Source organism: Dipodomys merriami, unplaced genomic scaffold (assembly GCF_024711535.1).
Source record: "Dipodomys merriami isolate MVZ:Mamm:240054 unplaced genomic scaffold, mDipMer1.0.p SCAF_11, whole genome shotgun sequence".
Classification (NCBI taxonomy): Eukaryota; Metazoa; Chordata; class Mammalia; order Rodentia; family Heteromyidae; genus Dipodomys; species Dipodomys merriami.
This window is the reverse complement of record NW_027202382.1, coordinates 17,187,336-17,211,558: the sequence shown is the minus strand read 5'-3', so window position 1 is coordinate 17,211,558 and position 24,223 is coordinate 17,187,336. Positions and strand designations below refer to the sequence as shown.

At 43.0% G+C, this 24,223-nt stretch overlaps 1 protein-coding gene across 2 annotated transcripts in view; it reads right to left on the bottom strand.

The window, feature by feature from the left end:
• Window positions 1–5,393: 5,393 nt before the first annotated feature.
• LOC138819034 (stimulated by retinoic acid gene 6 protein-like) overlaps window positions 5,394–24,223 on the bottom strand; it is a 40,113-nt gene continuing 21,283 nt past the window's right edge. For both annotated transcript variants that reach the window (XM_070010170.1, XM_070010177.1), the window contains 13 exons: window positions 24,136–24,181; window positions 23,717–23,845; window positions 23,439–23,509; window positions 21,654–21,765; window positions 19,289–19,442; window positions 14,780–14,855; window positions 13,980–14,061; window positions 13,768–13,816; window positions 13,187–13,304; window positions 11,783–11,902; window positions 10,013–10,176; window positions 8,127–8,273; window positions 5,394–7,544 (listed from right to left, as the gene is read on the bottom strand). In XM_070010170.1, the coding sequence (XP_069866271.1) occupies window positions 7,396–7,544; window positions 8,127–8,273; window positions 10,013–10,176; window positions 11,783–11,902; window positions 13,187–13,304; window positions 13,768–13,816; window positions 13,980–14,061; window positions 14,780–14,855; window positions 19,289–19,442; window positions 21,654–21,765; window positions 23,439–23,509; window positions 23,717–23,845; window positions 24,136–24,181 (1,417 nt within the window). In that variant the 3' untranslated portion in view covers window positions 5,394–7,395. The remainder of the gene's footprint in view (window positions 7,545–8,126; window positions 8,274–10,012; window positions 10,177–11,782; window positions 11,903–13,186; window positions 13,305–13,767; window positions 13,817–13,979; window positions 14,062–14,779; window positions 14,856–19,288; window positions 19,443–21,653; window positions 21,766–23,438; window positions 23,510–23,716; window positions 23,846–24,135; window positions 24,182–24,223) is intronic.

The following is a 24,223-nucleotide window of genomic DNA, read 5'->3' as shown; positions in this document are numbered from 1 at the left end:
GCTAGAGGCACTGACTCAAGAATTAAAGCAAGAAATAGACCAGAACTTTAAAGAACACGGGGATGAACTATCGAAAGAGATGCAGGGTCTCAAACAAGAAATGCATGCAAAAAATAGAGGTAGTACACACCTCACTAAAAGGTGAGATTAGTACCAACAACGAATCCATAAATGAGTCCATTTCCTCCATGCAAACCACAGTGGAAGCCATACTTAACAGAGTGATCGAAATGGAATGTAGAGTGTCAGATACAGAAGACAGAATACACCAACTGGGCCAAAAAAAAATCACAGATATGGAAAATTCACTTAAATTATGCCAAAGGGAAATCCAAGAGCAAGCAGATAATGCCAAGAAATATTGCCTAAACAAGAAAACTAAAGTACTTTAGTGGTAGGACTAAGAAGAAATGAAAATACTGAAAAGAACTAAGGGTAATCCCCACTCCTCACTAGATATGGTCCAGTGTGTGAGGTGTCCAGATCATCAGTATGCCAACCCAGAGAGAAACAACTGCATGCTAAAAAGCTGACAGCTTTCTGGCTTATGAAGATCCCGTGGGAGTGGTTTGGGCCTGCATGGCTCTCTGCTTCTTTGTATCCACAACTGTTGTTCTTGGGGTTTTCCAGAAGAATCAAGACACTCCCATTATAAAGGCCAATAATAGAACCCTAAGCTACATATTGCTCATCTCCCCAAAATGCTGTTTTCCTTGCCCCTTACTATTCATTGGACATCCCAACACAGCCACATGCATCTTCCAGCAGAGTACACTTATAGTGGTGTTCACTGTGACTGTTTCCACTGCCTTGGCTAAAACTATTACTGTGGTTCTGGCCTTCAGTCACGTCTTCAAAGAACAAGCTACACCAGTTATTTGTGTACACCGAACTTGATCATCCCCATCTGTACACTAACTGATTCTCTGTAAGATATGACTGGGAACTTCTCCTCCCTTCGTTGACACAGGTACACATTCTGAATATGACCACATCATCATCCTGTACAACAAGGGCCCCCTCACTGCTTTCTACCAGGTCCTGGGCTCCCTGGGCTCCCTGACCCTGAGAAGCCTCACTGTGGCTTGTTTGGCCAGGGACCTGCCTGACACCTTCAATGAGGCCAAGTTCCTGACCTTCAGTATGTTGGTGTTCTGTAGTGTCTGGGTCACCTTTCAGCCTGCCTACCATAGCACCAAGGGGAAAACCATGGTAGCTGTGGAGCTCTCCACCTTGGCCTCCAGTGCTGGGCTTATAGGCTGCATCTTTGCCCCTAAGTGTGACATCTTAATATGGCCTGATAAAAAAAAAATGTCATTGTGATTTCAGGGCTAAAAACCATTCCAAGGGAATTCAGCTTTGTTAAGTGAAAACATAACTATTTTCCCAAATGCATAGAGGATCTGAGTAAAATCTGAACTATTTTCTCATCAGACCTTAATGTGAATTTCAGGTATGATTTCAATATATAAATGAATCATAGTCATTTCCCCAGTTCTCTGTGATAGATACTACAGTTGCCTCAGGACATCTAAATTTAAATTTTATTCTAAGTATATTCTCTATTTTTTCTAACTTAGACGGATTTCATCATCTCATTTCTCCTTTTAGAAATTACTGTTCCCTAACCTTTCCATCTGCTTTTAAAGTTACATTTTCACAAGATTAAATATCCATTTTGAATCATTTTTATTTTAAAGATGATGTACAGAGGGGTTACAATTATATAAATCAGATAACATGTACATTTGTTTTTGAATAATGTCACCTCTTCCCTTGTTTTTGCCCAATTTTTATCTATCATCTCCCTTCCCCACAAATTGAATATAGTTCATATTTAACATAATGTCTAAGAAGTATCATTGCTGAGTTAGTTTACTCTTTGTCCTACCACTTCTGTTCTTCCCTTATCCTCCTGAAATCAGATAGATTTGCATACAAGACAAAGGAACAGAAATCAAAAACAGTAACAAATGGGAAAAAACACAAAAAGCACAATATAAAACCCTTTGTTGTTGGCTATACAGGAGTAGAAAACTGAAGATAGATCCTTATACCGGATCTGTACCGGAACAATTCCAAATGGATCAAAGACCTCAAGGAAAAAGCAGATACCCTGAAAATATTACATCAAGGAATAGAGGATACTCTAGGTCTCCTTGGCACAGGTCAAACTTTCTTAATAAAGGCCCAGAAATACAACAAATCAAAGAAACATTGGATAAACAGAATCACATTAAACAGCAGAGCTTCTGCATGGGAAAGGACATAGTTAGCAAGATCAACAGAAAGCCCACAGATTGGGAGAAGATTTTCACTAGCCAGACAACAGACAAGGGCCTCATATCTAAAACATATTTAGGACTCAAAAAATTAAATCTCCCAAAAAACAAGTCCTCAAAAACCAAGTGCCCCATTAATAAGTGGGCTAAAGACTTAAGGAGAGACTTCTGTGAAGAGGAAATAAGAATGGCCAATACACACATGAAGAAATGCTCAACTTCTCTGGCCATAAAAGAAATGAAAACCAAAACAACACTGAGAATCCATCTCACCCATTAGAATGGTTATAATCAAGAACTCTAATAACAACAGATGCTAGAGGGGATGTGGACAGAAGGGAACCCTACTGCATTGTTGGTAGAAATGTGAACTTGTTCAACTGCTCTGGAAAGTAGTATAGAAGTTCCTCAAAAGACTCCACATAGAGCTCCCCAATGACCCAGAAATCCCACTTCTGGGCATTTACCCAAATGACCACAAACAAGGCCACACTAAAGCTACCAGCACAACGATGTTTATCACAGCATTATTCACCATAGCTAAGATATGGAATCGACCCAGATGACCCTCAGTAGATGAATGGATCAAGAAAATGTGATATACATATATATAGTGGAACTCTGTGCTTCCATCAGAAAAAAAATGACACTGTCCCATTTTGTAAGGAAATGGAAAGACTTGGAAAAAATCATAGTAAGTGAAGTAAGCCAGACCCAAAGAAACATAGGTCCCATGGATTCCCTTATTTGCAATAATTAGTATATACCTCAATAGCTCTGTACATGATCATATAAAATGATTATTGTGTGATACCAGGAATTGAACCCGGGGATCCATGCTTACTAAGCAAGCACTCTACCACTGAGCCACATTCCCAGCCTGTCATATAAGATGATGCTAAGTGAAATGAACTTCAAGACATGGACACAAGAAGTTTTTCTTTGCTGTTGTTTTTTAATGTACTATGTGATTTCTTGTTTCTTTTGTATGTTCTTCTCCCTATGGTATATCCCCTGTTGTCACCATATTTGATTTTGGTACCCCGGTGTTGAATATAGATTTATCTGAATTAGGGAAGGGAAGGAGAACAACAGAATGCTGAGACAAAAGACAAGGGGTGGGGGAAACCAATGCAACAGTGATTTTCACAAGACAGTCTGTTGGAAATGATCAGTACAACTTGGGGGGGAGAAAAGGGGAAAGGAAAGCAGGATAAAAATGAGGGAAGGGGTAACACATTTGACAGAAATATACTTATTACCTAGCTTATGTAACTGTAATCCTTCTGTATGTCACCTTAATAATTTAAAAAAAAACATTTGTTTTAAGGCCCCCATATTCTGAGTGCTCTACTTTGTCAAAACACTTAAAACATTTGTTTCAAGGCCTCCATTTCTGAGTCCTCTACTTTGTCATCTGCATCCTGAGCTCAAATACACTCCTCAGTCTCCAAGAAGTTGGGGGAAAAAAATGTTCTGTGGCTGTAGACAGTGAGAGAGGAGGGGACAGCCATAGATTCTAGGATGAACACAGGAGCTGCTTCTGATAGACACTGTATATTTATCTTTGTTGGATGTCTGTCTTTGTGTTAATGAGTAAGGTACTCAAAAATTTGGGGGCCTGAAACAAATGTTTAAAGGTCCCCAAATTCTGAGTGCTCTACTTTGTCATTTGTATCCTGAGCTCCAATACACTCCCCAGCTTTCCAAAAAGTCAGGGGGGAAAAATCAGTTCTATGGCTGTGAACAGCGAGAGGAGAGAAGACAGCCCTAGGTGCTAGAATGAACACAGGAGCTGCGTCTGACAAAAGCTATATGTTTATCTTTCCTGGGATGTCTTTGTGTTAATGAGTACAACACTCCGAATTTGTTCTAAGGCCCCCTACACTCCCCAAATTCTGAGTGCTCTACTTTGTCATTTGCATCCTGACTTCCAATACACTCCTCAGCTCTCCAAGAAGTCAGAGGGAAAAAATCAGTTCTATAGCTGTGGACAGCAGAAGCTATCCCTATATGCTAGGTGCAAGACAGAAGGATTTGGTAGGCAGAATGTGAACCACACCATGTGGGTATAGATCGAGTTTATTGGAAACATCACAAGCATATATACAGTGTACGTAATGAGAGATAACAATCTCCAGTCAGTGAGCAGGAGAAGTTAATTTTTGTCAACAAAGGTGAAACAATTTCATGCGATCAAATATTGCAGAGTAAGCAAGGTGCAAGTGAGCTTCCTTAGAAACACAAAAGGGGATAAAAATGGCATCCTTTATGGAATTAACTTGGAGGAGCATGAAGAGCACTTCAGCATGCCTTCACCTGAGGCTTATCGCCTGAGTCATGACTTTTGCCCAGACTTGGAAGGAGTTTTTTCCTTCCCCCAAGGTCATGCACCCTGGCATGTGCACTCTTACAGCACAGAAGTCCTCAGATGAGGTCATGCAAGTGGTATCTCCAACACACACACACACATATATATATATATATATATATATATATATATATATAGAGAGAGAGAGAGAGAGAGAGAGAGAGAGAGAGAGAGAGAGAGAGAGAGAGGGAAGGAGGGAGGGAGGGAGGGAGGGAGAGGGAGAGGGAGAGAGGGAGAGGTATATATATATATCCTGTGTGATGCTTTATTCTGATTAAACACATACTTATTGCAGAATATTAGAAAGCAATTCAAGGAGGAAAATATAAATAATCCATAATCCCATCACAAAGAATTTACCTTCCTTCACTCCCAAGTTTCTGAGCCTTTGTGTTTGAATTTGGATCAGATGGTGAAACTGGTGTTTGGCTTTTGAATAACATTTCCACTGCTCTCTGAACTCAGCAATGTCCCAGTTGGAACAGCGAGAGACCACTCGTTTAGAGACATGATGAAAGTCATGCTTAGAGACAGGATGAAAGTCAAAGACAAGAATGGAAGAAGCGTAGCATGCGTTTTTCTTACCTCAGCATCAACTCTGATTTCCTTTCATTCTTCATCGTAAAAATGTTTCTTGAAACTGGATGCTGGTGGCTCAAGCTTATAATTCTATCTACTCAGGAGGCTAAGATCTGAGGATTGAGGTTCAAAGCAAACCCAAGAAGGAAAGTCTGTGATACTCTTTTTTATATATTTTTTATTGTAAAGATACTGTACAGAGGGGTTACAGTTACATGAGTAAGGTAATGAATACATTTCCTATCGAGCATTATTACTCCCTCCTTTGTTTTACCCCTATCATCCCTTCTCTCCCCACCTCCTCAACTCCTCCCTCCCACCCCAAGTTGTAAAGTTCGTTTTCAACATAGTGTCTTATACATCTCATTGTTACAATGGGTCAAACCTATATCTTTGTTTCAGCATTTTGTTATTTCCCTTCCCCTCCTCCTACTAGAAAAAAACGTGTATATATAAGATGCAGGGCACCAGAATCAAATACAGAGAAAAGAGTGTTACACCATGGGGGAAGAACATACAAAAGAAACAAAAAAAATTGCACTCTTAACTCCCATAAACTCCTTAGAAAAAGCCAGAAGTTGTGCTGTGGTTCAACTGGTAGTGTGCTAGCCTTGAGCATAACGATGCTCAGAGACAGTGCCTAGGCCCTGAGTTCAAGCCCCAAGACTGGCAAACAAAAGAAAAGAAAAGAAAAAAATGTTTCTTGAGGTTGGCTGGGGGCTGCATAGTTAGAAACAACACATTTTGGTGTTCTACACAACACAGTACTATGATTATAGCTAATAATTTAGTGTTAAATTTTAAAATAGCTAGAAGACATTGGATGTTCCCTAAATACTGAAATGATAAATAAGTGATGAATATGCTAATAACCTTGTCCTGATCAATATATTGTACACATGTATCAAAGACCACAATGTCACCCATAAATATGCACAATGGTCACGTACCTTTTAAAAATAAAATAACTTTACAAATATATTATTTGACTTTGAAGCCCATTCTTTCTCTCCCCCTGGGCACCATCCACCTTCTCCATAGCACATAGAAGGAAAAATAGGGACCACCACAACAGCCAACATTTATTGAGAAGATTTAATCCCTCAATAACCATGAGAGGGGTACCATAATTAAACTATTTGCACATGAAGAAAACTGAAACTCAGAGTTAAAATCTCAGCCAAGATCTCTGAGATACAAAATAGGTCCAAGGTAGAAATCTAGTTTCTGGCATTCTAGAGTCTTGAATCACCTAGAGTATGATCTGACTTGAGACAGAAAATATGTTCTTCACATAACAACCAAATTATACTCACTCTGGGGTCATGCATAGGAGTCTTTCTCGGCCATATTGGTAGGGCCTCATAGTACTTGCCTAGGCTCAGGAGGGATCTGAATGGTCAGAATTTCTGCAGGTCATGGGCTATGAGAATTTATGCTAGAGCATGACATTTTTGAGTAAGTACTGAGCTTTGCACTAGGACAGGGGTCCCTGTCTCCCAGGCTGGCATTTGAGTGTCCCTTGAAATGGTTCAAATCAGCACCCTGAGCCCTCATGTGCTCCTTGGCTCACCCTCATCAAACATCCTGGGGCTTGCCTGCTCATGTGACTTTGACTTTTTATTCCCCAATGCCTGGAATGCCTGGTTTCTCAGGTGAGTCCACAGCTAAGCCCAGGTAAGCTCTGATCCACTCCTCATCCTAGTGGCTATGGGGCGAAGAGTGCATTGGGATCTGCTCATCCTCTTTCCCACCCAACATGACACCTGCAAAACAGGAAGCAGTAAGGACCTCACTGCATTGAGAGCCATCCTCTGTTCCAGAGAAAAACAGTCTCTCCTAATGTAGACTGTTTTCAGTGACAGTTCTGTTTTAGAGTTGAACTTAGTTCTTCTGTTAATAGGTAACTCCTCAAGGCTGTCTCTCCACAATGGATAGTGGAAGTTGCAAAGTTTGTTTAATAGACTTTCTTTAGTTTCTTTTTTTTTTTGCTTGGTCAAAGGAGAGAAATCTCCCTGAGTCTTCAACCCATCTTCTGTCTGCCATATATGAGAACAAAGCCTGCACCATCCCTTCCCACTGCAGGTATAACTGCTGGTTATACAGAGCCTTCTCTTGGAAGCAGATGGCCTGGCCTGGTCTTGTAGCAGATGGTAGCCAGAGTCAACAGTCTGAGCACGATAGCAGAATTTGGGTGAACTCATGGGAACCATGATCTGATTTTGATTTTCTGAGCATGATAAGCCTGGGATTGTTGATCAAGGTCTTCAGCAGGAGCCACCTCATCCTGGACCTTGCTGAGATGCGGGGACCTAAGATAGAATCAGAGCAGATAAACCAGGAGTTGTGTGCTGGCTAATTGGGGGAAGAGTAGAGTTTGCCTTTGCCATTCTTGAAGACTTTTGGAAGAGCTGTGTCAAATGTGTGGGGGACACCTGTGGACAGGAGGGAGGTAGAGGAATGTGAGTGGTCCCACAGACCTGGCTATCTGCATAGATGGGACAGCAGTGTATGCATCTGAACCCTGAAGGGGCAGAATATCTTCAGAGGGCAGAAAATCCAAACTAAGCCCCATCTTGGAGGGCATCTTGTGGGTAGCCTAGGATATAAGATACATCAGAACCCTCGAACAAATGAGGTTTGGATTCCATTTGCTTAACCAGAGCTCATTTCCAGGAAGAGATCACTTAGCGAAAAAGACCACAAAGCTTAGCTGACTGGGAACTAAGTCTCCTGAGCTCCCTGGTTGAAGGATACACTGAATGGGGTATGCAGATTAAAAGGGGGAAGGTTAGAAAAGAGGCAATCCTGGGGAATTTTGGGAGATCCCAGGTGTCTTTGGATATTTATTTCCTTTTCGCTGAACCCAGGTTCAAACAGGAGATAGATGTTACCTGCTGATTGGTTTAGGTACCAGTATTTGATAGCCTTCTGCAGCTTCCTCTCCCTGTGGCCTGTGACGAGAATATGGCAAAAGCTGACCAGCACAGGATTGGTGTGGTAATGATCCACATAGAGCATGCCGATCCACGCACTGAACCCTGAAACCCAGAGGCAGGTCAGGTCCAGTAGCACTTCCCAGCAAGGCATAGTTTGTGCTTTTCTGATATAACTGTCAGTCTGTTTGTGTTCCATTGGTGGCAGACTCTGCTGAGAATCTAGACAAGGAGTATTAAGAGCCAGAAGCACTCAAAGACCTTATTCTAAGCTATGCATGTTATGGAGAACTTGAAGTCTGAAGGTGCTGGAGCCAGCCATGGCAAAGACCTTCTGTGCGGATCATGAATGGAATGAGGAATAAGTGACCGCAAGCTAGAGACCACAAGCTAGAACCAGAACAAAAGCTACTTTTGCTTCCTCTGAAATGGCTTTGATTTTAGAGTATTGCAACTGCACAGAACATTTTCATGACTAAGTAAGTTTCTTAGTAAAAACACTAATTCTCAGTTGTAATCTTGACTCAAATATTTTAGAGCTATGTACTCATAAACTAAGTTCTAGTTGTTCAGAAAGCATTTGATTACAGCCTCTGTCTGCTCATTTGTATGTGTGTAAAAAGAGCTTCTCTTGTTCAAGGTAGTGCTCTACCACTTGAGCTATAGACTCTTTTCAAGCTTTTTTTCCTTTTTAGTAGTTTATTGGAGATAAACACAAAAGCTTGAGAGCGTCTGTGGCTTATGCCTATAATCCTAGCTACTCAGGAGGCTGAGACCTGAGGATCATGGTTTGAAACCAACCCTGGCAGGACTGTAAGTCTCTTATCTCCAATTAGCCACCAGAAAACTGGAAGTAGAGTTGTGGCTCAAACTAGTAGAGTGCTAGTTGTGAGCACAAAAGCTCAGGGTCAGTGCCTAGGCCTGGAGTTCAAACTCTACAACCAAAAAGAAGAAGGAGAAGGAGAGGGAGAAGAGGAAGGAGAAGGAGACGGAGGAGAGGAAGGGGAAAGGGAAGGGGAAAGAGGAGGAGGAGGAGGAAGAGGAGAGGGAGCGGGAGAGGGAAAGGGAGAAGGAGGAGAGGGAGAGGGAGAAGAAGAAGGAGGAGGAGGAGGAGGAGGAGGAGGAGGAGGAGGAGGAAAGAAAGAAAGAAGGAAAGAAAGAAAGAAAGAAAGAAAGAAAGAAAGAAAGAAAGAAAGAAAGAAAGAAAGAAAGAAAGAAAGAAAGATGAAGAAGAAAGGAGGAGGAGGAGGAGGAAGAAAAGAAGAAGAGGAAGAAAGTCTCACAGACTTTCCTGCCCAGGCTGGCTTTAAATAGGATCCTCAAAATCTCTTCCTGCTGGGCTGGGAAGGTGGCTCAGTGGTAGAGTGCTTGTCTTGCATGCATGAGGTCCTGGGTTGGATTCCCCAGCACCACATAAGCAAAAAGAAAAAAAAAGCTGGAAGTGGCGCTATGGCTTAGTGGTAGAGCGCTAGCCTTGAGCTGAAGAGCTGAGGGACAGTGCCCAGGCCCAGAGTTCAGGCCCCACGACCGGACCCCCCCCCTCAAAAAAAAATCTCTTCCTGCTGAGTAGCTAGGAGGTTCACAGGTATGAGCTACTGGCTCCTGGCCTAAATTTGACTACTTTTGACTACCATCTTTTATACCTCAAAGGACCAGTAAATCAGCAGGAATTGAACAACTTTGCACTCCCTCTTAATCAAATAGACTGCAAAAGTTTCTATGGGGCATACCAGAAGATCAGCTGTGAGCATAACAATGATGTGAACTTCCAGCCTCTGATACTTGTCTCCCCAGATATCTGCCTCAAGGATGCAAGACCAGCCAGCCCAGAGAAGGTCACTCACCCATGTCTGCGCCCTCATAACCACTCTGCATGATGGTCCTGTCAATGCGTGCAACCAGCCAGGAGCCCAAGAGGCAGCTGACAAGCAGCCTAGAGAGGCAGGCACCCACTCCCAGCAGCACGTTGTAGAAGAACAAGAAGTAGTTGAAGTTGTGGAAGGCTTTCCTGTAAACAGACATGGACCAGAAGAAAGTCCCTCAGGTAGGGGACTCTGGTAGTCCCCAGATCTGGTGTTGAACCTTGGGATTCCACCTCCTAACCCAGTGACTGTGATGCCCAACATAAAGAGCCAGTGCCCTCTTCATGGTACTGGAGTGGGGTCTTGCTCTAGAGTACGGGGACGATGCTAAGCACAGTGCAGGACAAATGCTAGTAAAGGTTCTCCTAGCAATGCTTGGGGTTTCAGGCTTCTTGGAGGACAAGAAATCTTGGGGCTACAGCTGGCTCAGGGGTTGTAGCAGCAAGGCATGGGGGCTTTCCTAATGCCTTCCCCAGCCAGGGCTGTCCTCCAAAGGACCACGTGATTACCTCTGGGATTAAGTCCACATTGTGCCTCCTGAGGGTCGGGCTTCCATGGAGCTTTAGCTTCCTGGCTCTGGCTTTCTAAGGTCACAATGTGGTGATCACTTTGATTTCTGTCTACTCCTAAAACATTCCCTTGCCTTCATTCACGCGATGGCAGCTGCCAGCCAAACTCTCTACTGCTCTTTACCTGTGCTCACCTCAGCTCAAACATCCTGTCTCCAGAGGAACTGCCCATCTGCCCCCTCCTCCTCGGCCACCACTCCCCTGCTAACCCTGCCTCTCCTCCTCCATTTCTGCCTCTCCTTCTCCATTCCCAATTTCTCTTCCCCTGCTTCTCCTCTTTCTCTCCTGCTTCTCCTTTTCCATTCTTGCATCTTCTCTTCCCCCTGCCTTTCCTCCTCCTTCCCTGCCTCAATTCTGTCTCCTCCCCTCCCCCTCTCTCCTCTTCCCTCCTTCCCTGTCTCAATTCTATCTCCTCCTTCCCCTCCTCTGTCTCTTCTCTTCCCTCCTCCCCTGCCTTGTTTCTACTCCTCTGCCCTGCCATTTCCCCTCCACCACTCATGTTTGTCCTGCAATGGCTTTACACCCTCTGGAGTCTATGTGGTCTATGTGCCTGTCCACTCTGGTGGCTGTGAACTTTTCACTGGCAGACGGTGTCACCATGACCTCTTTACTCCCAGAGCCCATGTTTCCTCAGAAAGGCTTACCCACATGCCAGGCACTGTTAAATTCTAAGTCCACATTAATACAGTTCATTCTTATAACACCTTTTTAAGGCATATAAAATGATTTCTCAGTAAGGGAACTATGGTCCATAGACATTTGATAAAGTCACACAAAGTCACAGCACTTGTAAGGGGTGTCAGGTATTAGATCCCAGGCAGCATGGCTCTGGAGCCTACCCCAGGGCCCTGTACCACAACTTCTCACATGCTCTCGTGTGACCAGAATATGTCAAGGGTTAAGAGGGAAGGGCTGGGCTGGGAAGGTGGCTCAGTGGTAGAGCGCTTGCCTTGCATGCCTGAGGCCCTGGGTTCGATTCCTCAGCACCACATAAGCAAAAAAGAAAAAAGCCGGAAGTGGCGCTGTGTCTCAAGTGGTGGAGTGCTAGCCTTGAGCTGAAGAGCTGAGGGACAGCGCCCAGGCCCAGAGTTCAGGCCCCATGACCAGATCCTCCCCCCCCCCCAAAAAAAGAGGGAAGGGCTGAGAGACAATGGAAACCCTGAAATTCCCTCAGTGCCCTTACCTGTTGTTGAGAGCCAAGGGTTTCTGCTTGTCAGCTGTGCCCAGCTTGGGCTGCAGGAAGAAGCTGGCGGCGATCCAGCCCTGAAGGATCATGAGGCCCACAATGATGGATAGAGTGAGGCTGAAATACAGGGCAGGACCATCCTGAAGGAGCCCTTCTGGGCTACTTCTAGGCCCTTCTCTGATGTCTAGTGATAGAGAGATGCTCACCACCCAGAACAACAGAAGTGCATACTCTATGCTCAAAGTATTCCCATGCCCATCATGTAGACAAGCAAATGGAGGCTCACAAAGGGGAGGTGGTTTTCCCAAGGCCGCAAGGTCAAGTCTTGTGGCTGCAGGTCACTACACATGGCTCTCTTTAGTGTCCCTTCATATCAGAGTGACAGCTGTGTGAGTGACATTAAGAATGAAAGGGAATAACAGAGTAGACAGGATAGGCTCCACTCCAGACCCGTGAGTGACCCTTGGCAAGTATGGAACCAAGCTGAGAGGTCTTCAGAAAGTGCCATGTGCTGTGTTCACACTCTGAGTGGTTGTGTGGGATAGTGGTTACAAAGCTTTGGTGGTGCTGGTGATTCATGCCTATAATCATAGCTGCTCAGGAGGCTGAGATCTGAGGATCACAGTTCAAAGCCAGCCTGGCCAGGAAACTCTGCAAGATTCTTATCTCCAATGAACTACCAGAAAACCAGAAGTGGTGCTGAAGCTCAAAGTGGTAGAGTACTAGCCTTGAGCAAAAAAGTTCAAAGACAGTGCCCAAGACCTGAGTCAAGCCCCATAACCAACAACAACAAAAGGCTTTGGCTTTAGACTGCCTGGCTCCAAATACTACGTATCTCTCCTGGACTAAATTCTTATTTCCTGGTCTGTACAGAACCACCCAACTCATAGGACTGGTATGAGTAAGATGCATAGTAAATATTCAGTGATGCCAGCATTCACTTTGTCTTCTATAGAAGTAAACTGAGGCTTGGAGAAGGGAATATAATTTACCCCCATCCACACAGAAGATCCAAATGTTTGGTTAGCCATAATTCCCTTCCCCCTTCCATCATGCTGTCCTGCCTCATACTTGATCTCCCTAGAATTTTATTTTACCCTGCTAGAAAATGGACATATATGTAACACACACACACACAATGGACATATATGTAACACACACACATACACACACACACACACACACACACACACACACACACACACACACACACACACACACACACACACACACACTCCATGAAGGTCCCAGAGAACAGTAAGAGAGGAAGCCTTTTTATAAACTCTGAGTTGCCCTGTTTGAGTTGCTATTATGACCCATCCCTAGGTCAGAATCAAGACCTTGGGCCCAAGGCTTAATTCCCACATAAAGGCAAAGACAGAAGGCCCATTCAGCACTTACATCCCAAGACCCAGCCCTTGGAGCAGCTCCAGGCCCTGGTTGTGGATGACAGGCAGCACCAGGCCATACATGATCATCATGCCACACAGGCTCTGCACCACATGGATGATGAGGTATCCTGGGGGATGAGATTGAGGTCACTGGGGCTCATGACCCACCCTCATGCCCTGCCCCCTGCAGCTTGCCTTATGCCCTCCTCCATCAGAGACCCTGGCACTTTTGTTGGTGCTGTTTCTTAGGCCTAGCACAGCCTTCTCTGTCTTCTCACTCCCCTCCTACAATTCCCACCAGGTATCCTTTAAATGCTAACTGCCCTAAAAAGCCCATGAGCCCTGTGCTTGTGGTGGACAGCCATTTCCTCCTCTGGTCACCACTGACTGCAACATACACAGCCTGTGATTCAGGACAGGTAGGGGTTGGCAGACCTACTGTGTGTGTGCGTTTCTCCCCCATCCTTTGTTCCCTTGAGGACAGAAATTAGAGCTGAGCCTACTTACCTCTGTCCCTTCTGCACAGCCAGGGGCCCTGTCAGTGCCCAGGGAAGGTGTATTGGGTTGAATGGGTCATAGGAAGGCACTTACCCCACAGAATATAGGCTATCTGCCAGCCAGAGTATCTTGCAATGGCCACCTGATGTTTAAAAGGAAAACAGGGGCCTCAGAGCAAGAGGAAAAGCTCGTTTCCTTCGACCCCCTGAGCCTTGCACCTGTTTCACTTGAGGTCATTTACAAACCAATGAGACAGATGAGGCTCATGGCTTAGTCTCAGCACTTAAGAGCCCCTGGGGACTTACCACACTTGCTGCTGAGGAAGGATTGTGGAACCTCAGAGGGAGAAACTGTTTGTCTCCTGCCCACAGCCTCTTTATGTGCTTTCTGGAGAAAAAAATTAGAAATGAAGTCAGAGACCAATAGATACAGGGAGGTTAGTGTCAGGCAGCTGAGATTCCACAATGCTGAGCATAGTTCCTGGCACAATTCTAGTTTGTCTTCAAAAATCTTATAAGTTTTGTTCTCAAAATGATAAATACATTGTCCAAGTTATTTGATAGATGAGACTATGTGTGGTTTTCATTTTCTTCATTTTGCTTTTAATACTTTCTTGTTCTGCTATGGTGAAGACATCGCATTTAGATCATAAGATTTAAAAACAGTTAAAACAGGAAATCAATCTGTGATAGCCTGACCTTATAGCAACATAAAGGGAAATTTGAAAAAAAAAAAGTGAGGGGGACAATAAGCAAGCCGCCAGTGGCTCAGGCAAATAATTCTAACTATTCAGGAGGCTGAGACATGAGAAGTCTGGTTCAAGGCATCCCAGGTGGAAAGATCCTAGAAAAGAATCAAATCTCTGGACCCACAACTTACTACAAAGCTACAGTGATGAAGGCAGTGTGACTTGAATTCAGAAATTCAAATCAATAGTTGGGTTTTTTTCCCCCTTCCTTCCTACCAAAAGATGCCACTGTCCCTGGATCTTGAATTCACTTCTTAAGCCTATATTGAACATTGCAGGCACTGCTCAGGAACTCTGGAAAAATCTATAGCAAGCATTTCTAGATAAAGTCACATACTTGACTTTGAGTGGTCTTACCTGTAACAGGCCAGGATGTGGAACAGATAGCTCACACACGTGAGGGAGGCAGGAAGAATGGTCACCACCCAGACTCCTGAAAGACACAAAGTGCTGAGAGGCCTCAAAAAACAAGCAGTGCATGGTATTTTCAAAATGCAGACACTGGATCAAAAGAGTAGCGGCAAAAATCAATTATAATACTTCCTTTGGTGTATTTCTCATGTGTGTAAACTTTTGCTCGTTTTTATTCACACACCCTTGATGTATTTTATATTTAGTTCTCTCCATCAGTGTTAATATTTTCACTCCAAGTGAATAAAAGGGAAATTATAGAGTAGATAGATAGATAGATAGATAGATAGATAGATAGATAGATAGATAGATAGATAGATAGATAGATGGAATAGACATATTGTACCCAATTTCTATACCTCAAATCTCAAAGAACTCAAATAATAAGAAAAATCATAAGACCCAATGCAAAGGGTATATGAGCAGCTATACCTGGAAGGAAAGGATGAGAGGAGGAGTCTGTCCATAGGAAGAATAGGTTATGAACTTGCTCCAAATAGCACCATGAATGTAACCTCACTCCATTAATGCCTTCTTCCCAGACAAAGGTGAAGTGTAGTAGCTAAGAGTCTCTATTTTAAAGTTGGAAGAGACCCCTGCACAGGAACAACTTCATGTTAATTTCAAAATTTTAACCATGTGAGAAATATTTCAATCCACAAGTGTCTATGAGTGACATATGAGTGTCTATGGTGACATACACATTAACATGTATCCAGAACAAGAAACTAAGGTTAGCTTTAAAAATGAGCCGAGTGGGGCACTGACGGCTCATGTCTATAATCCTAGCTATTTAGAAGGCTAAGATAGTGGTCCAAAGCCAGCCCACACAGAAATTCTGAGAATCTGTCTCGAATTAACCAGCAAAAAAGTTGGTGGGCTGGGAATATGGCTTAGTGGTAGAACGCTTGCCTAGCATGCATGAAGCCCTGGATTCAATTCCTCAGTTCCACATAAACAGAAGAAGCTGGAAGTGGCACTGTGGCTCATCTGGTAGAATGCTAGCCTTGAGCAAAAGAAACTCAGGGCTAGTGCCCAGGACTGGAAAAAAGTTGGATTGGTGGCATGTTTCAAGTAGTAGAGCACTATGAGCAAAAGTGCCCTCCCTGAGTTCAAGCACCAGTACTAGGAAGAAAGAAGAAGAAAGAAGGAAAAGAAAGAAGAAGGAAGAGAAGGAGAAGGAGAAGAAAGAAAGGAAGGAAAGAAGGAAGAAACAATGCCCAGAAGAAACCAAGACCAGAACAGAGATATTGAGATGGAGATTTTTCACAAGACTTAGAACGGTAGACTACACTCTCTGAGGGTTAAGCTCTGATATATATCACTTGAAATATAAATCTGAACTGCAGGTGAACATAATAACAAAGGGCAACAGTAAAGCATGGCCATATGAAATGAGAAGTACCTGCCTTATGTCTATATCAATGATAATTTTCAGGGACACACACATGTGAAATAGAATAATTCATATCAAAGCTGATCCCCTGTATTGACAGATTCTTAAGGGGGGAAAATGAATCTTAAGGGGGGAAAATCTTGGCAACATTTATTTTATGGCTTAAGAAACACTGGTGGTTGGTGGTTGGTGGTTGAGAGCCATCAAATATGAGAGCTATAGTAGCTTTTGGAGACTACCCCCCTCCCCGCTATTCAGGCTCCACTTTACAGATGAAAAACTGAGGCTGAGAGAGGAGTTCCAACTTGGCCTCTGACTCATAAACTGTCCTGACATCCTGTCCAGATACTTACTCATTTGGGGATAGTGGCCAACTTATTTTCCTACACAGACAGTGGATATATCCATTAGGATTTCATACAAAGAAAGTTCTATTATAAGGTAAAGTAATTTTCCTGTGGACCATTAAAAAAAACTCAGGAGGAGCGAAAGACTTAAGCAGATATTTTTCAAAAGTGGATATATAAATGGCCAACAGATATATGAAAACATGTTCCTCACTAACCATCAGGGAAATGCAAATCAAAATCACAATGATTGGTTTTATCAAATTACTTAGAGTAGATATTATCAAAAAGACAACAAATGCTGGTAGAGAAAAGACACCTTCTGTGTACTGTTGGTGGGAATGTAAATTGGAACAGCCTTTATGGAAAACAGTATGGAGGCTCCTCTTAAAAATAAAAAGCAGAGGGCTGGGAAGGTAGCTCAGTGGTAGAGTGCTTGCCTTGCATGCATGAGGCCCTGGGTTCGATTCCTCAGCACCACATAAGCAGAAAAAGCCAGAAGTGGCACTGTGGCTCAAGTGGTAGAGTGCTAGCCTTAAGCTGAAGAGCTGAAGGACAGCACCCAGGCTCAGAGTTCATGCCCCACGACTGACCAAAAAAAAAAATTAAAAGCAGAACTAGGTGCCAGTGGCTCATATCTATAATCCTAGCTACTCAGGAAGCTGAGATGTGAGGAACATGGTTCCAAGCCTGGGCAGGAATATCTATATCTCCAATTTACCACCAAAACACTGGAAGTGGAGCTGTGGCTTAAGTGGTAGAGTGCTAGCCTTGAACAGAAAATGTCAAGGACAGCACTCAGACCCTGAGTTCAAGCCCCAGGACTCTCTCACAAACACACACACACACACAAACTAAAAGCAGAACCACCAAACAATCTAGCAATTTCATAACTGGGCATATCTGCAAAGGAAATAAAATGAGTATAGACAGATCTATGCACTCATGTTCACAGAAGCATTATTCATAGTAGCCAAGAAATACAAATAAACAACCTAATGTCCATCAACTGATAAATGAATGAATAGGGAAAATGTAATGTGTGAGTATGTATTTACATTATACATATATGTGTACATTATATTCTAATATTATATACATATATATGTATATGCATATAAATACATATATCTACACATACATAATGAAATACTACTTATTTGCAAAAAGAAAAAAAATTCTGTCATTTGCCACAACATGGATGAACCTGGGGCACATCATACCAAGTAAGATAAACCAGGTATGGTGGTACATACTAAGTAATCCTAGTAGTACTCAGGAACCTGAGATAAGAGGATCGTGAGTTTGAGGCCAGACTGGCTACACAGAGTTCTAGGCCAGCTGGGGTACATATTGAAGCTCTAAAAAATTTTAATTAAAAAAATGTTTAAAATAAAAAAATAAACATGGTACAGAGAGACAGATACCACATGTAAGGTGTGGATATGAAATGCAGATATAAAATGTTCCCTAAAGATTCATGCAGGGAAAGCCTGATCCCCAATTCAGAGGTGGGGCTTTTTGGATCATGAGGGCACTAACTTGACCAATGCACTCATCTACTTCATACCTATCTGAATGAACTACTAGGAGATGACAGCTGGTTCGAGAAAGAAGGTCATTGAGGCCATGTCTTTGATGGATATAGCCTGTCCCTGGGCTTCCTCTGCCTCTCTGCATTTTGGTATCATGAAGTTAAGCAGCTCTGTTCCACCACACCTTCTCCACCATCACAGCCTCACTTCAGGCCCAAATCAATAGGACCAACTGATTATGGAAGGAAACCTCTGAAACTGTGAATCAAAACAAAGCCTTCCTCCCCTACATTCATTTTCTCAGGTATTTGTCACTGCTTGACTTGCCTGTGGGACCTAAAATCGCTGAACCCACAGAAGCAGAAGTTATAATGGTGGTTACCAGGGGGAAGACTTAGGAAGATGTGGGTCAAAAGATGAAAGATTTCAGCTGAGGACAAAAGATTTATCTTTAAAAATAACTTCCAGGTAAAACTTGAAAGATACAAACCTCTCATACTATCTTAAGGACAACTTAAGGCTTGATGGCTATTTCAACTGGAAATAGCCATTGGGGACATTGGGGAGAAAGATTATTTAAGATGAGAAAATTCTGAGAGTATGCTCAGCTGAGTCCCCAGTAGAGTTTAACAAAATGACCCTCATCCTGACCCCTGCGCTATTTTTTTAAAATTATTATAAAGATGATATACAGAGGGGTTACAATTATATAAGTCAGGTAATGAGTAGATTTCCTTTTGGACAATGTCACCCTTTCCCTCACTCTCTCCCAGTTTTCCCTCCTATCTCCACCCACAAGTTGTAGAGTTCATTTTTGACATAGTGTCTAATGAGTACTACTGCTGTATTTGTTCACCCTTTGTCTCTCCATTTGAGTGTTCCCCCACCACCCTCACAAAGACAGATAAATGAACAAACAAGACAAAAAGAAAACAGTAACAGCAACGAAGAAAAACTCTTTTGTTTCCATTTCTAAAGTTCATTTCTAAAATACTATTTTATATGCTCAGAGGCACACTGCATTGCATCTTTTGTGTTCCCTATGTCAACCTAGAGTGACATAAACTCTAGCTTATTTCCAAACAAAATGAAGCATCTTAGGTGATTTCTGCACTACAGCAGTACAGTTATATGCATGCAACTGCCACCCAGGAACACTGGTGGCAGATGGTTTTACCTTTGGTGACACTGATCAGCTCTTGGACTTGTAGAATAACTGGGGTCAGTGTCCCTGTCTCGTTCATATAGGTGAGGTAGCTCTCCAGCTTCCCTTCGAACACATCCAACTCGTCTCTCACATACACAAACATGCAGAACTCAATGACAATGAACTGCGGACACAGAGAAAAGATTTCAGGTTCACCTGAGACCAGTTCAGCACAGGAATCACATATGTATCTGACCTTTGTTATAAAACCAGTCTCTTCCATGCAGTCAAAACTCTTCTGAAGTTGGGCACTGATGACTCATACCTGTAAACCTAGCGACTCCAAAGGTTGAGATCTGAGAATCAAGGTTTGAAGCTAGCCTGGGCAGATAAATCTGAGACTTTTATCTCCAATTAGCCAGCAAAAAGCCAGAAGTGGAGGTGTGGATCAAGTGGTAGACTGTCATCTGTGAGCAAAAGAGCTGAGCACCAGAGGCCCTGAGTTCAACCCCAATAACCAACACACACACACACACACACACACACACACACACACACATTCTTCTTTCTTGGGGTAAAGCGTAGACTGTTTTCCAGCCTCCTTTATATTGGCATGATCACATGACCAGATTCTTGCCAGTGGAAAGGCAGCAAATGGAACATGTGATATCACAGAGTCCATGAAACCTCGCACAAATATTTGGTTCCACGCTCCTTCCTCTCTGTTAACTGTATGCAGATGCCAATGTGTTTCTCAGGAATGGGGGAGAATACGGGGTTCCTAGAATACCACGTGGAGGAGAACTGCCCCCTCCCCCTGCCTAAAGTTTGGGAGCTATTATAAGAATAATCTAACTAATACACATACAAGAATTTAATTACAGGACTTAATACGTATCATCCTAGTATACTGCAAATGAACAAAAACAAATTAGGCTTTATAACCTTTATTCCTGCTATTTGACCTACTCATTTCACTTCAGTTAACTTTAAGCACACAAAATCTATATTGATGTCTCAATTATGTCCTCATTTAAAACTTCTATTGAGGGCTGCGATTGTGGCTTAGTGGAAGAATGCTGTCTAGCATGCATGGTTCAATTCCTTGTTACCACATACATCAACAACAAAAAAGCCATTACATAAATCTTTTTTTTCTGGTCATGGGGCTTGAACTCTGGGCCTGGGTACTGCCCCTCAGCTTTTCAGCTCAAGGGTAGCTAGCGTTCTACCACTTAAGCCACAGTACCACTTCTGGTTTTCTGGTGGTTTATTGGAGATAAAAGTCTCACAGACTTTCCTGCCTGGGCTGGCTTTGAACCCTGATCCTCAGATCTCAGCCTCCCTAGTAGCTAGGATTATAGGCGTGAGCCACCAGCACCGGGCATAAATCATAATTTTATTCAAATAGAAAAACTGTGGAGAAAGCAAACTAAAATATTTTAATTTTGATCCATATTTTAAGATGCAGTACCATAAAACATTTCTAATTTGTCCACTTTTTATTTATTTTTTTGTGCTGATTCTGGGGCTTGAGCTCAGGACCTGGATGTTGTCCCTTAGCTTTTTTACATGAGGCTGGTGCTCTTCCACTTGGTCCACAGCTCCACTCTCGGCATTTTTTGGTGGCTAATTGAAGATGAGTCTTGTAGACTTTCCTTCCCAGGCTTGTTTTGAACCTCAGTCCTCAGATCTCAATCTCAAGCATGAGCTATGGGTACCTAGCCCCACTTTTATTTATAATTCACTGAAATTACTTCTGTCAGATCAATGGTCTCATTTTTAAAGGATTAGATTTTTTACAGAATAGATTACTGTCTGTAGATTCTATAACTGCAAATTTCCTTTAGAGATGATTATTTCTACCAACTTCCCTTTGCTTATCAATAATTTCAAATTTATATTTTTCCTTCCATCAATTTTTAATCAATGACAAATTTTACCACATAGAGTTTTAACCATTATCAGTTATTCTGTGTGAATTAAGTTTCCTAGTTGTATTCACTATGTAGGTAAAAGTGTCCCTGGAATCAAAATGGTAGAGTTGAAATATTGTACCTTTTTCTCCCCCACTTTCCTACTCCCTTGGTACCAAGGTTTGAACATTTGCTCAACTGGTGCTCTACTACTTGAGCCACATCTTCAGCTTGGTTTTTGCCAGTTCCTTTAGGGATAGTCTTCTACTCTTCCACTTCTCTGCCTTGGGTGGCTTTGAACTGAGATCCTCTACAGCTTAGCCTCATTAGCCACTGGTACCTGGCCCATTGTACTTCTTTTGACTGACAAAGATTCAGCTTTAACCCATATTTTTAGGTACATACTGCTTGCCTCAAAGTCCATATAAACCCAGTTCCACACTGCTCCATTTATAAAATAGATTTCCAGAGCTACTTACAAGGTACAGGCATATGAAAGCCAGCACAATGGTTCCTATCATTCTGCTTGGGAACTGGAAGCAGGGGTCCCATTCATACACCCAGGTTTGGAACCAGGATCCTTTATTTTCTCTGTGAATGAATGAACACAAAAGAGGAAAAGGCTGCAGTGAGTAAATAAATGTCTGATTCTTCTGGAAATAACACCATCATCTTTTCTTCATGTCAAAGATTAGTGTTGGAGAAAGAGTACTGGTAGTGCCACCATCTTCATCGCCCCTTATCCTTACAGTAGAGACTAGGTATGGGGTGGGGGTAGCAATTCATGAGACTAAAAGACTAAAATTCCCCTCTCATAATTAAGAAAAATCAAATTAGGTTCCATCACTATGATGTGACCAGAGGTGTGATATGGGTCTTTGGGGAGGCTGCCTAGACAGAACTAACTGACAAGGCTAATGGGTCCCCTTTGCCCTAATTTCTTTCCTTCTATCTGCCCACTGAAATGGTGACATGGTTCAGGCTGGAGCTGCTATAGCCATATTAAACCATGAGACAGCACTGAGGAAGGAAAACATATACCAAGATAGTAAATGAAAAAAAAACAAAAACAAAAACAAAATGAAACATATGTGTGACTTATGAACTGCCATGGTATTTAATATAGATTAGGGTCAATATGCAATGTTCATTCCTAGAGTTCTTTTATTGGAAAACTAATAGATCTCTCACTTCTTTATGCAACTATTATTCTGAGTTTTCCTACACATATCATATAATCGAGCCTAATTCCAGCCAAAATACTAGCTTTGCCACTGTGTGAGCTGGACAAGAGATGTTTCTTCTCTGGAATGTACCGATCATGCCCGGTGGCAAGGGCAGAGTCAGGCTGTCCTGAATGACCTCTTAAGTTCTGACACAGTTGTCTGTGAGACAGCAATATCTTCTCCTCTACTGGCACCTGCACATCAGTTATTATTCGGGAAACTATCCATCTCCTCCCCTGAGTCCTATTGGCTAACTGGTGTTGAAACTACTTCCTGGTTTCAGAGCAGAAGTGAGACCAGAAACATGTGACCCAGGCTTAGCCAATCAGTGTCTATCAACCACCTAGTCAAACTAATTGGGTAAGGGTGGTATGGGATCAAATTTGATACAATGAAATGTGTTAAGACTTTGAATAAGTGGAAAGAAAAATTTCTCTTCCTTCTAAGCTTAAAACAGCAAAGTGTAAACCTGGAGAGTCTAGAGACCACCAATAGGAGGAGGCGTACTTCACTGTGAGGCCCAGTTAAAGTGCAGTTGAGACTAAGTGCTGGTGCACCTTACACCTATAATCCTAGTTACTCAGGAGGCTGAGATCAGAGGGTCAAATTAGAATCCAGCTTGGGGAGGAAAGTCCAGGAAACTCATCTTCAATTAACCAGCCATAAACTGGAAGGGGAGCTGTGGCTCAAGTGGTAGACTGACAGCCTTGAGTGGGAAAAAGAAAATCTACAGGAGAACAGCAGGTGCTGAGTTCAAGACCCAGAACCAGCACAGAAAAAATAAATAAATAAAACATGGAATGAAGAGTGTAAGGGAACAGAGACCCAGTTCTGAGGATGTCAGTTATGCTCTTAGATCTAGCTGGCAGAAAAGTGAGTCCTTCTAGGTTCCCTAGTGATGCAAGCCTGTAAATGCCTGTCTTTGCTTTGGTCCACTTTATTAGTAAACAGCAGTCCCTATTCTTGGAGTGCTTTCCACGTGTCCCAGGACCTGTCTGTGGGGCCAGTTAATGTGAAGTGGACAGAAGTACGGCTTACTGTGGGCGGGTCTTCCGCAGCAGCTGTTTGACGTGTTCTGCCTGGTGGACTTCCAGCATTGGCCTTTCTTCCTGACAGAAAGAAAAAGAGAGATAAGAGTACCTGGCCTCATAAATCCTCATAAGGATTTGGTCTCTAGGAAGGGTTACTGGGTACAAGACTTGGCCATTCCCAGGCATCATCCTATAAGTGAGGAGCAAGGCTCCACTCTCAGGGTCTTAGTTTTTGAATCCAGAATGTGACAAGGGACACACTCAGTGACTAAGCTCAATACTCACCATCCAGGGCTCCAAGCCCAGGTGGACCCTCAGAGCCTTGACGAACATGTGCAGGAAGCGGCCCAGCAGGAAAGCCAGGCACAGCAGTGAGGGCCAGTAGAACACAAGGGTCTCATACCTCCCCAGAAACTGCAACAGAAGCAAGCAAGGGGTGCAGGCTCCAGTGGGGCAGGGCAGGCCCACCAGGTAGCTCAGTAGACAGGGCCATGCCTGTCCAGCCATTCCAGCCCTATCACTTAATATGCTTGCATCTCAGTTTCCCCACCTATAAAACAGGCTTGATGAACTCCTCCTCCTGGAGGATCAAATGGGACAACACTAGTCTGTGAATGGGCACCTCGATGATCATAGGTGCTTCCCAAATGAGTGTCCTGAGCAGCTTAGGTCCATGATGACATGACCTGTCAACAGGGACTTACCTGTCCGTGGGGACACTGTGAGATTTGAAGAATAGTGACTGTAAACCTGTTAGAAGAGAAGCAGGGTGTGGGGAACTAGATTCCCTCC